The 14674-nt window shown below is 42.3% G+C and overlaps 2 protein-coding genes across 5 annotated transcripts in view; one reads left to right on the forward strand and one right to left on the reverse strand.

Moving 5' to 3' along the window:
- The window catches only part of LOC146672390 (Fc receptor-like protein 5), a 155543-nt gene that overhangs the window by 87886 nt on the left and 52983 nt on the right, over positions 1-14674 (reverse strand). The window lies entirely within an intron of this gene.
- Positions 248-13530, forward strand: LOC146672398 (butyrophilin subfamily 2 member A2-like). 4 transcript variants are annotated; one of them, XM_085386809.1, is made up of 5 exons: positions 248-725; positions 1428-1921; positions 3341-3408; positions 11374-11719; positions 11898-13530. In XM_085386809.1, the coding sequence occupies exons 2-5, from the start codon at positions 1870-1872 to the stop codon at positions 12113-12115; spliced, it is 684 nt and encodes a 227-aa protein (XP_085242935.1). In that variant the 5' UTR covers positions 248-725; positions 1428-1869; the 3' UTR covers positions 12116-13530. The 4 variants fall into 4 exon arrangements, with proteins under 4 accessions (XP_085242935.1, XP_085242944.1, XP_085242950.1 ...); XM_085386818.1 differs by having other exon boundaries at positions 249-725; positions 11377-11719; positions 11898-13529; XM_085386824.1 differs by lacking the exon at positions 1428-1921 and having other exon boundaries at positions 250-725; positions 11377-11719; positions 11898-13529.

Genomic DNA, 14674 nt, shown 5'->3' on the forward strand with positions numbered 1-14674 from the left:
TTTTATTTCCAATTTTTTATGATGGTTTTCTTTTTTATATCTAGATCTGGAAATATTATAGTTTTGTATAATTTTTCACTCCTTCAACTCCAGTCGGCCTAAATTCATCTTGTTGGTGGGCTGGTTCTGCTCCCCAGGCCTCGTGTTTGACACCACTGCTTTAAACTGTAACTGCAGATCTTGTTTGAGCTTCATGATTGACTCCACGTCACTTTCTTAGCCACACATTTCTTGGCAGACATGTTCATTTTCTTAGCTTAGAGCCAATCAAGTGTGGGCCACTGTCAGTATGATGGAAGGTCACAGTCAGAGATCTACTTCAAGCTGAGCATGAATCCTTTAGATTCGACTAAACAGCTTCTATGATGGTTTTAATGTGACTTATGATAGATTGGTTTTGTTGTTGAGCAGCTCTGAATCCAGACGTTTAGCTCATTGACTTGAGCCCCTTTGTTATTAGCACGTGTTTATAACCCCACCCTCAGTCTGTTCTCCTTCCTCAAAAGACAAGCAGCCACTGAACACAAACGCACCTGTTTTCACGCTCAGAAACTTTTAGCTGTATTGAAAAACTTCTCTTTAAACTCCTCGGCAGGGTTTAAACTGGGATATTCTGTTTTGGGGAAATCTCACCATCCTATGGATATTTCTCAAACTCGGAACATTGAAGCGGAAATGGCTGCTCGGACATCTGAGCGTCTCTGCTGGACTCACTGTGTCTGCAGGTGAGCGTTAACTAACATAAGCGATTTCTTCATATTTATTAGATTTCCAAACTTGCTCATAAGTAAACCATGTGAGACCTGCCTGCAGATAAACAGTTAAGGAAACCATAACTCCGGAGCGGGTTAAATATATATTTTCTTTTTTGTTTGCTGACTCCAAAAACAGAAACGTTCAGTCAGAGACGATGTGAGGAAATTAAAAAACTTCCTGCTTCTCGCTGTGCGCGCTCAGATCAAAACAGGCCGTTTTGTTTTTGTCTTGTGCGCGTAACCGACCGCTTGAGCGTTTCCCACTTCACTCAGAGAAAGGATCAGAAAACAGCTGACAGAGAGCTACAAAGTAAAGCCTTTAAATATACGAGGAAACATGACGCATTAGTGGTGCAAATGAGATGCGAAAGCATTGCTGGGCATTAACGAGAAGTTTTTGTGCGCGCACACTTTGAGCGAGAAACGTAAGACACGGTTCAGCAGCGTTATAAACCGCGTTCTTACGGCACAGAATCTACAAACAGCCTAAAACACACTGAGAAGGGAAACTGAAGATTACAGCTGATTTTAACCTGGAAGTCAGAAGAGTTACTATGGTTACCCACTGAAGACTGAATTTGTCCATCTCGCTGTTTGCGACATCTGCTGCTGTCAGAACATTTAAAACACAAAATCTGAGGATTTCTTGTTTCTGTTGTTGTCGCTCCACAGGACACAGCATGTATCCGGGCATACACCCAGCCTGAAGCGAACACATTCATCCATCGAAGCTCAACATACAACTCTAATTTCAAACTTGTATTTAAACAGATCAGACTGAAATATGACGGGCGCAGTCACATTGAGCTGCTGAGGTTAATACAATTAGGTTTTTCCCAGTGATTTTTTTCAGTAGCTTGTGTTTTCTTCCCCCCCCCTTTTTTTTTTTACAGGGGAAATGCGCTTTACTAAGCGCTAGATCAGCCGCTTCGTTGCAAGCTAATCGGTATCGTTTCCGTGAAGCAGCCTCGTAAATAGAGGTGTGACAGCTGTGTCGTTTTGAATAACTTCTTTGAAACCCTGTGACTTCTTCGCTTTCATTTGCTTTAGTCTTCCTCCTGTTCTGCTCAGTGTGCAGCTGCTCCGCCGTGTTCGTCCACCTATCAGACTTTAGATGACTTCTTTAATAATCTTCCTGTATTTATCCCTAATTGTTTCATCTATAGGTGAGTGAAATGGTAAATGGCCTGCATTTGTATAGCGCTTTACTCAGTCCCTAAGGACCCCAAAGCGCTTTACACTACATTCAGTCATTCACCCATTCACACACAGGCAATGGAGTGAAACTGAGCATGTTTATATTTTAATTCGTGTCAAACTTCAAAGCTAAACTAAAAAGAGTAGCCTAACTAAATTATTTTTTTCCGTGTAGAGAAAAAAATTAACTTGAATTGTTCAAAACATGACTAAATGTATTTTCCCTGTCACTTTTCATAGATCTTGATTAAGGCAATGAGTTCAGTTCACTCAAGTCTTTAACAATGAAACTCAAAAAATAATTTCTAAAAAAATAAAATAAAATAAAAAAAAGAATAAAAAAAATTATTCTTCGAATAACAATCATGGAAAGAATTTCCACGTATTTTAAATTGCTTTATTTTTTTTTTTTTTAGCATTATGCAATTCTGTTATTCCAATTTGATGAAATGTGGAAATCCTTTCCATGATTATTTTAAGTTCATTTTTTAGAGTTTTCATCAAAGTCTAGCGTCTGGTTAACATACATTTTTAATGGGTTTATTACAACTTCCACTTCATCCATCCTGGGATAGTGTTTACTCAGATGTTCAGATATTTAAGATGTTGAAAGCAGTTTTACGAGTCCATGCCCCCCTCAAAATACGGCCCTGGTAAAAATGCGTTAGCAAGCTATAACAGCCCATTTGTCTTTATCCATTTTCACACTAATGCTTAGGCAAGATGTGTTGTTATCAAGTCTGACACTTCTGACACTTGTTAAGTGATAATTTTTACCATGCACGACGCTGTGACAGAGTTCAGTAGCAGCCCGTCAGTCATTGAAATCAACACCAAGAAGGCAGGCTTATTGTTGCTTCTAGAGCCCCCCGAGATGTCAAAGGGGATTGTATCAAATATGAGAAGTTTGCTCTTTAAAGTGTGTTTAACATGGTAAACTGTGTATTTCAACCATAACTGTGATAAGATGGGGAGTTTTTTAGAGGTTCTGAGGAAATCTCATCTGTCCCATGACTCTAATAGCCATTATTATTGGGGGATTTTACTATGCAACGATGAGTTGATGTGAGAGTGATTCATGATAACGCGTGGGATTTTCACAGTTGTGGTGATCTAAATCACTAAAAATTTTACTCTAATATGAGAAAACATGTTTTTCCTAAACTATCATTTTAACATTATTAGTTGTGTTCATGTTTAAAATGTGATCCCTGTGTCTAAACGTGTTAAGAGACTACCTGGAAATGAAAAATATCTCACAGAAGAAGCATTTCCTCAAAGGTTTAAACTGTTAATGCTGCTCTCAGTTCAGCTCAGGATGTCGCTGAATGTGTGTGAAATGAAAATCATTAACATCAGTCTGACATCAGTCACTATCTTTTGTGCAGGAGGTAGTTTAAAGCAAAGAGGGACCACCGACTGGACATCAAACACATCATCACAGATGTGTGCTCAGGTGAAAACCATCTGACAGCCTTACAAGGCATTTGTGATCACATGCTTGGTATCAGAGGACAAAATAATATCAAAGAGGAGTGTTTTATTGATGATAATGTTTCATTATCTGGGCTAATATCGTTCACGAGTGCTTTAAATCCAATTGGAAAAAACTGGTGAAGGACTTTTACAGACTCACACTGAGCTGGAACCTGTGGTCAGAGGAGTTATCTTATTGTGAACACAATATCTCCTGAACAACTTCAAATAATAGGATCATGTCTAACACAGATGTTCAAATGGACTCCGTGACCACAGACAAAAGCTGAGGTGAAGCCTTGCGGGCAGGTACAACCACCTCTGTTAGGTCCACGTTAATCAAGTGTTTTCCTCATTTCTAGCCTCGGCATCATCCATATGGAGTTATTAGAAAAGGGGAAATTAGGTACGAAGACCCAAACAGTTTAAAGTCTGTAGACTGCTTATTTTGCTGTTCTAAGATAATAGTTAATACGAACAGTCTCTTTTGAAGCTGTAAGTGAACATTAGAGGTCCTGCATTTTGTACTGCTTCTGGATTGACTTGTTTTTACAGCCACAGAGGTTGAAAATGTACTTTTAGTTTACGCAAATGCTAAATGTAAATTAATAAATACAATAACTAAATAAATAAAACACAATGATCATGTTCAAGATATCTCGGTGTACTTTTAGACATTTAAAAAGAAAAACCTGCCTGCACTGGATATGCTGCCCTCACGACACGTGACCCTGTGAGGTTAGACAGCTAGCGAACAAATAGAAGAGGTCTTCCACACAAGGCTTGACTTTCTTGTTTTTATGTAACTAGAACATGAGAAAAAATGAAAATGAATCGCTGGTTAACACACATCTTAATAACAACTTGCCGATTAGCCTAGCTTAACATGTACATTACATCAGCATACAGTTCGCTCCATGTAAACACACATAACGACTGTCTCTACACATGTCAATACTCACAAAGACGAACGTTTTCCGAGGTGCGAACGTGTAGAGCACTCTTAGCGTGAACATGAACTAGTCCCTATTTAATAACTGCCGGAGCACTTTTTCACGACATCATAAGCGAAAGGGTACATCAAAGATAGGTTAGTGAACAGGACGCTCCCTCGCTCCATTTCCGCACATAGGATACAAAGATCTCTTGTGAAAATGATGTCTCACTCTGAGCTTATTTATCACTCTGCTTATGTGGCTCAATCAGCACACACACCAACCGCTGACTTTTGACTCAAGGGCATAACACTCCCCGCTTGATATACACACATTATATCACAATAAACATCAATACAACATATTCAAACATCATCTAGCATTGAAGAATATTCATTCAGTCTCTGCAAGCAAAACAACAATCTCTGAAACTGGTCTGAGAAACATTTTAACAGTCCCATCTTTTACAGTCCGCACTTCCACTTTTCGGACCTTCTTGTCGCTGCTGGGGAATGTTTTTACTATTAGTCCCATGGGCCATTCGTTCCTGCTGGCTTGGAGGTCCTTTAGCAGGACCACATCTCCTATTTTGACATTAGGTCTAGTCTCTGTCCATTTTGCACGACCTTGTAAGGTGGATAAATACTCTCCCTTCCACCTTTTCCAAAAAGTGTCAGCGAGGAGTTGAACATGTTTCCATTGTTTCCCAAACAGCTGCCCTGATGAGAAGTTCCCAAGTGGGGCGGACACAGCACTCATCTTCTGCGTTAGTAGCACTGCTGGAGTGAGTACTGCAGGACTGTCAGGGTCGGTGGATATGGGAACAAGAGGCCTTGCATTAATAATTGCCATCACCTCGGCCATGAAGGTGCACAACACTTCATGAGTAAGACGTGTTTGTTCAGTTCGTAACAACATTGCATCCAGAATGCGCCTGGCAACGCCTATAAGGCGCTCCCACGAGCCTCCCATATGAGACGCATGAGGGGGATTGAAAGTCCAAACACACCCTCTCTCTTGCAGGTACTTTCCTACTGCTTTGTTTCCTGAGTTTAGGTCTAATTCCTTACAAGCGCCCACAAAATTCGTGCCTCTGTCCGAGCGCAGAAACTTGGCCGGGCCCCGAATAGAGAAGAGCCTTCTTAATGCATTGATAAAACTATCAGCAGACATAGTCTCTATCAGTTCGATATGCACAGCCCTAGTTGACATGCATGTGAATAACACAGCCCAACGTTTGTTCTGGGAACAACCACCTCTTGTACGACGCGTCACAATAGTCCATGGCCCAAATACATCTAGGCCTACAGTGGTAAAGGGTGGTTCAGGGGTGACTCGGTCTGCAGGCAAGTCTGCCATTTTCTGGATCTGCATTTTGCCTCGCAACTTGCGACATGTGACACACCGATGAATGACAGATGACACAAGCCGCTTCCCTCCAATTATCCAGTACCCAGCACCACGGATAGCTCCTTCAGTTATGTGTCTTCCTTGATGAGCCACTCGTTCATGATAGTGAGTTACAATTAGCATGGCGATGTGGCTGGTAGATGGGATAATCAGAGGGTGCTTTTCATTCTCTGTGAGATCGGCAGCGGAAAGACGTCCACCGACTCGTAAGAGACTGTCTTTGTCCACTACAGGATTGAGCTTTTTGAGTGCATCAAATATGCCACTGACCTTCCTTCCTTCTTTAATGTTTTCAAGCGTCCCTTTGTAAGCTTCTTGTTGGACGGCTCGAATAATGACTGCTTGGGCTCGGGTGAGTTCTTGGACGCTCGGTGTCTCACTGAAACCTTTCCATCCCCTTTGCCCACTTGTCTTTTGTGCAAAGGATGTAACTACATGAATGAGTCTGGCTATGACTCTGCAAAGAGTGATCCAGTTTGAGTACTTTTTGAAACGGTCAGAACCCAACTGTGGCTCTGCTACAGTAGTTTTCATTACTTTTATTTCCGGATGTATCTCTCTGTCTTTTTCAGGTTCGATGAGCGTGAAAGGACCAGTGTGTGGTTCTGTGTGTGGGTCAGAGTACAGAAAGGGTGGACCTGAGAACCAGGTACTGTTCTGCAGGTCTGCTGCTGGAATGAACCGAGTGGCCTGGTCAGCTGGATTTAACTCACTTGGTACATAATGCCATTGACTCGGATGGGTGGATGCTCTAATGCGCGTAACCCTGTTGGCAACATACATGTAGAATCGTCTGGAGGTGTTGTGTATGTACCCCAACACAATCCTACTGTCTGTGTAAAAAGTCACATTGTCTACTTTAATGTCTAACTCGTCTCTGATGAGCTCAAACATTTCCACCGCGAGCACAGCAGCACATAGTTCCAGGCGTGGTACAGTGTGTGCGGGGCGGGGTGCGAGTTTAGACTTCCCCATCACAAACCCAGTATGACACTGTCCTTCACTGTCAACTGTACGCAGATAGACTACTGCACCTATAGCGACAGTGGAGGCATCACAGAAAATGCAAAGTTCTTTCACTTTCGTTGTGCTTAACGTACCTGGGCTGTAGCACCTTGGTATTTGGAGGTTCTCAAGGGCTTGCAAAGAGTCTTTCCATAAGTCCCACCTCTCCTGTTTCTCAGGGGGTAAGAGTGTGTCCCAGTCTTTTCCATCAGATGACAGTTCCCTGAGTAATGCTTTGCCCTGCATTATTATGGGAGCAGCAAATCCCAAAGGGTCATAGAGGCTATTAACTGTCGACAATACTCCCCTCCGTGTGAATGGTTTGCTCTCATTTGACACCTGGTAAGTGAAGCTGTCAGATTGTAGGTTCCAACAGAGTCCCAAGCTTCTCTGAACTGGAAGAGGGTCTACTCCTAGGTCTAAATCTTTCAGGTCCTTTGCACGATCCTCAACAGGGAAAGCTTCCATGACTTGACTGCAGTTTGATGCTACCTTGTGGAGGCGCAAGTTAGACTCTGCCAACATGTTTTGCGTTCTTGTGAGCAGGTTGATTGCTTCCTCTGGCGTGGCGACTGATGTGAGACCATCGTCAACATAAAACTGACGCTCAACAAACTGTCTTGCATCAGATCCGTGTTCTCGTTCTCCCTGCTGTGCTGCCTGTCTCATGCAGTAGATGGCAACAGCGGGTGACGGGCTGTTTCCAAACACGTGGACCTTCATTCTAAACTCAACTATGCTCTTTGTAATGTCATTGTCCTCATACCACAGATAACGCAAATAATCTCTGTGGTCTTCGCGCACAACGAAGCAGTAAAACATTTGCTGCACATCGGCTGTCAGGGCTATGGGCTCTTTGCGGAAGCGCAACAGCACTCCCAATAGGGAGTTGTTCAAATCAGGTCCGCCAAGAAGCACTTGATTGAGCGAAATTCCATCACATTCTGCACTTGAATCAAACACGACTCGTATTTGTTGTGGCTTCTGTGGGTGGTATACCCCAAACGTGGGCAGATACCAATGTTCTTTACTTAGTGGCAGAGGAGGGGCAGGCTCGGCTTGGTCGTTATCCAACATTTTCTGCATGAATTGGATGTAGTGATCTTTCATTTCTGGTCTCTTTTCCAAAGTCTTTCGGAGAGAGCAGAGGCGTTTTAGGGCTTGTTCTCTGTTGTCAGGGAGCCTCCTTCTCTGTGAGCGAAAGGGTAAAGGTGCAACCCAGCTGTTCTCTTGGTTTTGATAAACTTCACTGTCCATTATTGTCAGGAATGCTCTGTCGTCGATAGACATGGCTTGTTTGTTATCACCCTCAGATCTAACAAACACAGAGTGTCCCAAATTGTCTGTGATGCAGGTTGCATTCATAGTGACCCCATAATTCTCTTTAACGTGAATTGTGTTTGGGCAAGGCTCAAAATAGGATGCACGTCCATTATCTAAGGTGTGTGTTTTATAGACATTGACCTCTGACTGACTGTGCACTTTTCCTAGACACACCTCCCCCACAATAACCCAACCCAGGTCTAGCCTTTGGGCGTATGGTGCATCATTGGGTCCGTTGATTTGCTCACGTACCTTATGGACCCTGATGACGTCCCTTCCAAGGAGTAAAAGGATTGGGGCGTGGTGGTCGACAGGTGGGATGTTATCTGTCACTGGAAGAAGATGTGGGTGATGCTGGGCAATCTCTGGAGAGGGTATTTCAGATCTATTGTCCGGCACAGAGTCACATTCAATTAAAGGGGGTAGCTGGATGTTGACTTCTCCATCCAAAGACTCGAGGAAGAAGTTTACAGCTCTCCTACCTGAGGTTTGTTCTCTGCCAGAGCAAGTCTTTAAGGTGTATGGAGTGGGTTTGGCATTGATTTTGAAAAGGCTGAAAAACTCTGACTTAACCAGTGACCTGTTGGACTGATCATCTATTACTGCATACATTTTTATAGCTCTCTCTTTTTGGCCTGCGGGATACACTTTGACCAAACTGATCTTAGAACATGAACGTGGGCTATCACCTTGGCCACATACCTCTGTGCACTTCGACTCGACTGAAGGTGAGCTCTCGATTTGCTCTTCATTGTCATGGTTTCCTGGTGTAGTACTCTTAGGGGCAAGAGTAGGACCAGGATGCATTGCAGATAAGTGTTTGAGGCTGTCACATTCAATACACTTAACCATTGCTTTACAGTTTTTTGCAATGTGTTGGACAGACCCACAGCATCTGTAGCATATGTGGTGCTCTTTGAGATAGGCTTGTCTTTCTTCAATAGGTTTGTCTCTAAAGAGCTTACACTTTTTGAGTGGATGTGGTTTTTTGTGGATTGGGCACTGGCGATCCGGTTCCTCCATTTTCTTTGGACAGAGATTATTCTGGTCCGGCTCTGCCGTAATGTCCATTTTGTGTGCTGACACAGTAGGTTTGCGACTATATGACCTCAGTTTTTCTGTGGGAGAAGGGACATGGGTGTTGGCCTTGGACATAGCAAAGCTTGGGTCATTCCTCATTTTCGCTTGCCGCTGGACAAATTGTGTGAAAACTGAGAAAGGAGGAAATGACACACTATGAGTCTCCTTGTACTGTGTTCCTACAGTTGTCCACTTTTCCTGTAGGTTGAAGGGAAGTTTTTCCACTATTTGCCTGACTCCTCTAGCTGTGTCCAGGTAAGCAAGTCCTGGGAGCGCGCCATCTTGTTTAGCACACTGAAGCTCCAATAAGATGTCACTAAGTTCCTGCAGCTTAACATTGTCTTTGTTTGTGAGTTTGGGAAAGTCCTCTACCTTTTTTAAGAGTGCGTCCTCAATAGCCTCAGGTGAGCCGTAGCACTCTTCAAGGCGTTGCCAGACCATCTTCGCACCTGCAGCAGGATTGAGGGTGTGTACAGCACGAATGCGCTTAGCCTGTTCGGATGATGTTGGACCCAACCATTTTGTTAGCAAGTCTAATTCCTCTCTTGGAGACAAATTTAGGTCTTTGGTTGCGCTGATGAATGAGGTTTTCCATGCCCAATAGTTTTCAGGTTTGTCATCAAATTGCAAAAGACCTGTGCTAACTAGTTCTTTGCGAATTAGGTATTTTGCAAACTGTTGCATTTCACTTGATTCAGGTACGCAGTTGTTAAGGTTGGGGGTGTGCTTTGTGGAGTTGGACCAGTACGTGTCGACTACACATGTGTTCACTGTTTGCTCCTGTTTCCTTTCTCTATTTACAGGTGGTGTTTTCGTCTGAGTGTTGGTTATAAAAGGATTAGTTATTTGTGTACTGTCTTGTGCATCTACTTCATTGCAATTTCCTTTAGGAGGCTGTGCTGGGTCGTGCTGAGTGTCTGGGTAGAGTAACTCACATTGTTGTTGAACATATTCGTTAGTGCGGTGCACTGTACTGATGGGCTCAGCTTCCTCACAAAGTTCTCCGTAGAGCTCCCCGCTCTGAATCTCTGCTTCTTCATAGGCTGAGGCCTCTGCTTCAGCTGCGGCTATTGCTTTTTGGCACTGGAGGACATGTAGATGAGCATCCAGTTCAGCTCTCTGTTTCATTGCATTAGCTTCCTTTTCAGCGAAGGCCAGTTGAGCTCGTGCTGCTTGAGCTTTGGCGTAGGCCCTTGCAGCTGCAGAAGCTGTTGATGAGGATGTCCGTTGAGAACGCCTTGTCGATGTTCTGGATTGCTGCGACTTGGTGTCGAATGGCTGAGACCGTTGCTGCGTTGTAGCTGGTTGAGTGGCGACGTCTGGTTGCTGTTCACCACCGGCTGCTTCGTCTAGCTCTTCAGCAGCGTAGTCTTTTAGGTAATTTCTTCCTGAGCGTAGACTCATGTTGCTTAAAGTAGCTCTGTATGTTTGAACCCGCTGAGTAGGCGTCTTTTCCTTCGTCTTTTTACTATGCTGCCCTCACGACACGTGACCCTGTGAGGTTAGACAGCTAGCGAACAAATAGAAGAGGTCTTCCACACAAGGCTTGACTTTCTTGTTTTTATGTAACTAGAACATGAGAAAAAATGAAAATGAATCGCTGGTTAACACACATCTTAATAACAACTTGCCGATTAGCCTAGCTTAACATGTACATTACATCAGCATACAGTTCGCTCCATGTAAACACACATAACGACTGTCTCTACACATGTCAATACTCACAAAGACGAACGTTTTCCGAGGTGCGAACGTGTAGAGCACTCTTAGCGTGAACATGAACTAGTCCCTATTTAATAACTGCCGGAGCACTTTTTCACGACATCATAAGCGAAAGGGTACATCAAAGATAGGTTAGTGAACAGGACGCTCCCTCGCTCCATTTCCGCACATAGGATACAAAGATCTCTTGTGAAAATGATGTCTCACTCTGAGCTTATTTATCACTCTGCTTATGTGGCTCAATCAGCACACACACCAACCGCTGACTTTTGACTCAAGGGCATAACACTGGATGAAAAAAAAAAAAAAAAAAGGTTTCCATGACATTTTCACACTTGTGATGTGTGGAACCACAAACACCCTTTTTTCCTCTGACATCATTTCAGGCTTTTTTTGGATCAACTGTGGTGTGTTCAGTTTTAAATATCCTGTTCTAACAGTGGGAAAAAAAGATTGATTCTTTTCTGCAGCAGGATGCGCAGGCGAAGCTTGAAGAGGACGTCACACTTCAGTGTCAGATTTCCACAGATGAAAGAATCTCGGTGTTGAAGTGGAGCAGAGCTGACCTGAACACAGACGGCTACGTCTACTTCTACAGGAACAAACGCTCCTATGAAAACTACCAACATCCATCTTTTAATGGCCGAGTGAAGCTGAAGCACCCAGAGATGAAGGATGGAGACGTTTCTGTGATCCTGAAGAACGTCACGTTTAATGACACTGGGATGTATGAGTGTCATGTAGCTGTGAGGAACCCTGTGAGAAGTAAAAGAGTTCACACTGAGATCAGTCACTTCATCAACCTCACAGTCACAGGTGAGTTTGTCTACACGCCCTGAAAACTGCATCGCGCCCCAGTTTTTTGGGCCAGTTATAATTTTGTGCAGTTTTGACATAGTGGGTGGATGACCATGTGATGGGTGAAGTCATAGCATGCTGCTAACTCTGTGGATGATCAACAGCAAAACTCTGACAGCTGATGTTTTCTCTGCAGGTGAAACGGATAAAACCTTGTTGGAACAGCAGCTGAAGGAAAAAGGAGCTACAGACATGTATGATGGAAAAGCAGAAACTCTGAGTATTCAGATTGTTGTTGTTGTTGTTATTGTTCTCATCACTGCTGTCATTGGGTTTATGGTATTTCTGAGATTTAAAAGAAGTAATGAGCAGTTTCCAGCCAAGCCTAGTGATAAGAGGGAGGAAATGGCCTGAAATGTTACTTTCTTTACGATGCAATAAAGAGCACCTCAAGATGATTTCATGTTATTTCTGAATGTACATCAAGTATTTACATGCTGTGTATGATCCTATTGGATTATCTCAAAGTTCCCACCTGAACCCCCTTGAGAATCTTTTAGATGTGCTGACAGCTGTAAGTCAAGTTAAATGTTTTCCTTGCATATGCAAAGTGAAGCAACGAACTGTTAACAGCAGCTAACAGCTTGGTTGTTAAGGAGATAAACATGGTCCCTATAGAAACAAGAATTGGCACCCTGATGTAGTGCATTCTGGGTAGCATTCAGAGGGTCATATGGATAAGTTGGGATAAGTTGCTGCTCAAAACAAAGGTCTTGTATTAATACCAGAATCAACTGTTAAATATAGAAACAGCACTGGTGTTCACATTCAGTTCCCTTTTATTTACCGTATATAGTCACATTTCACAGTAGGTTTGACTTCGAGGTGCTTTATGCTGTCAGGTTAATACCCTACAATAGCAAAAAGCTCCAACAATCAAGCTGTGAACAAGCACTTGGGTAGACAGGATAGACACTTTATATTCAACCATCAAACAAAAGAAGCTTCAGTGACACTGAAATTACACGAAACTTAAACTCTGCTGATAATAACTTCTGTTCAGTGGTAAATGGACTGAACAGAAAATGGGGAGCTTTAAAATCATACTGTGATTATTTTCAGAGTTTCAGAGAGTTTCAGAGCTCAGAGTACACATGACACTTGGTGCCTTTTAATTCGCCTTATCTCTGATGCATTTTTTAGCCCTCATAACTTGATTAGTAAAACACATATGAAAACATGAAATTTTCAGGGCTGTAAAACACAATTAAGCTTTGTCTCATTCAATCTAAATGTCAGAATCTGAAGGCAGTGAAGTGTTTAATAAAGACATCACAGATGTTATCCTCCACATCTTCTCAGCTCTTGATATTTCTCCAGTTCTCGTGTTCCTTGTTCCTGATGTTGCCGTCACTCAGTATAGTCACATCTGTTCCTCTGCTTGTTCACCACTGCTAGATCTGGTTAGTTAGCCATAACCAGTTTTTTCTCGTCTGTATCTGAGCTTAGCTCCAATATGAGCTAAGCTCTGAGTGCCCTCTTGTGGCACATTTATTAATTGTTTAGAATATATTTATTGCATTCATGTTCAGCTAAATTGCAGTGATGTAACTACTTAATAGCACAGTAGTGTGGGTGTTTGAAGCCTGTGAAATTCCTTATTTTTGTAATTTCCTTTTGGCTCCTGTTTGCAGAAACCACACAATACCCAACCCTCATGTACCACTACACTGAATATAAAATAAACTGCATCTGTTGGAACTCTACATCTGGATGTCAACCTCTCCTTCTGATCCAGGATAACCACAGTAGCACAATCCAGCATTAAAAAGATTTTACACCATCCTCCACAGCAGTACTTTTTATTAATAATCAAAGTCCTCCTGACTGTGACTGGAAAGCATTTATTCCCGAACCTCTAAACTGTTGGTGTCAGTGCTCTGGGCTCTAAAGGTTTAGATTAAGATGTTGTTCATATGTCCAGAGTGTAATGGACCACAAATGTTGCTCTATATAGTCTAAGAATAAAAATATGGGACTGTTAAGAAGCGCCTTGAGGCGACTTTTGTTGTGATTTGGCGCTATATAAATAAAATTGAATTGAATTGAATTGAAAATTGAAAGTTTCAGGTGACCACTGAAATAATAGCTGATAATTAAGAAAATGCTGAAACAACAAACCTTAAAAGAATCCCGGTAGAAAAAAAAACTACCCCTTTCTTAGTTTTTCAGGAAAAAAAGAAGAAGCCTGATTTTGCTAAATTGAGAGAATTTTTAACAATATGCCTGCGTTGCAATTTACAACAACCTTCCCATGTAGAATTTCTATGAGTAAACAGGAGTATTTTACATATGTAGAAATGAAAGATAACAATAATTCATTTTCTCTTCCTCACTTCAAGTGGACTGAAATGGATCATTTGGTGGGCTGGCTCTGGTCCATGAGCCTCATGTTTGATACCGCTGGTGTAAACAGCTTTTACAGATGTTTGAGTCTCAGGGCAAAACTTTTGTTGTCAGAAAAATGTGCTTTCTTAGCTTAGAGCCAGTTAAATGTGAGACAGTGAGATGCACAGGAGGATAAGAGATGACACATCTCACATCAAAGTCACAGTCAGAGAAGATCCACTTAAATCTGAGCGTGAATCCTGTTTATTCTATTAATCAGCTTCTATAATGGTTTTAATGTGACTGATGACTGATTAGTGATCGATTTTGTTGTTGATCAGGTCTGAATCCAGTGACTTGCCGCTTTGTTATTACGCACATGTTTATGACCCCGCCCTCAGTTTGTTCTTCTTCCTTTAAAAGACACTTGAGCGCGCACTTGAAAACAAACGCACCCGTTTTCAGGCTCGGAAACTTTCAGCTTTATTGAAAAACTGGGATCTCCTGTTCTCGTGAAATCTCACCATCCTTTGGATATTTAGCAAACTTTGAAAAGTAGGATCTTCCGAACAATAAGACGGAAAT

The sequence above is a fragment of the Rhamphochromis longiceps genome, linkage group LG3 (assembly GCF_057381845.1).
Source record: "Rhamphochromis longiceps isolate RC_006_pf linkage group LG3, R_longiceps_female_GT1.1, whole genome shotgun sequence".
NCBI classification, from domain to species: Eukaryota; Metazoa; Chordata; class Actinopteri; order Cichliformes; family Cichlidae; genus Rhamphochromis; species Rhamphochromis longiceps.

Bases quoted from the DNA above. Each gene is read 5' to 3' on its own strand.
- LOC146672398 (XM_085386809.1), top strand. From the start codon at position 1,870: ATGACTTCTTTAATAATCTTCCTGTATTTATCCCTAATTGTTTCATCT. The intron at 3,409-11,373 runs GTGAAAACCATC...TCTTTTCTGCAG, and splicing joins CATCACAGATGTGTGCTCAG to CAGGATGCGCAGGCGAAGCT. The intron at 11,720-11,897 runs GTGAGTTTGTCT...TTTTCTCTGCAG, and splicing joins CATCAACCTCACAGTCACAG to GTGAAACGGATAAAACCTTG.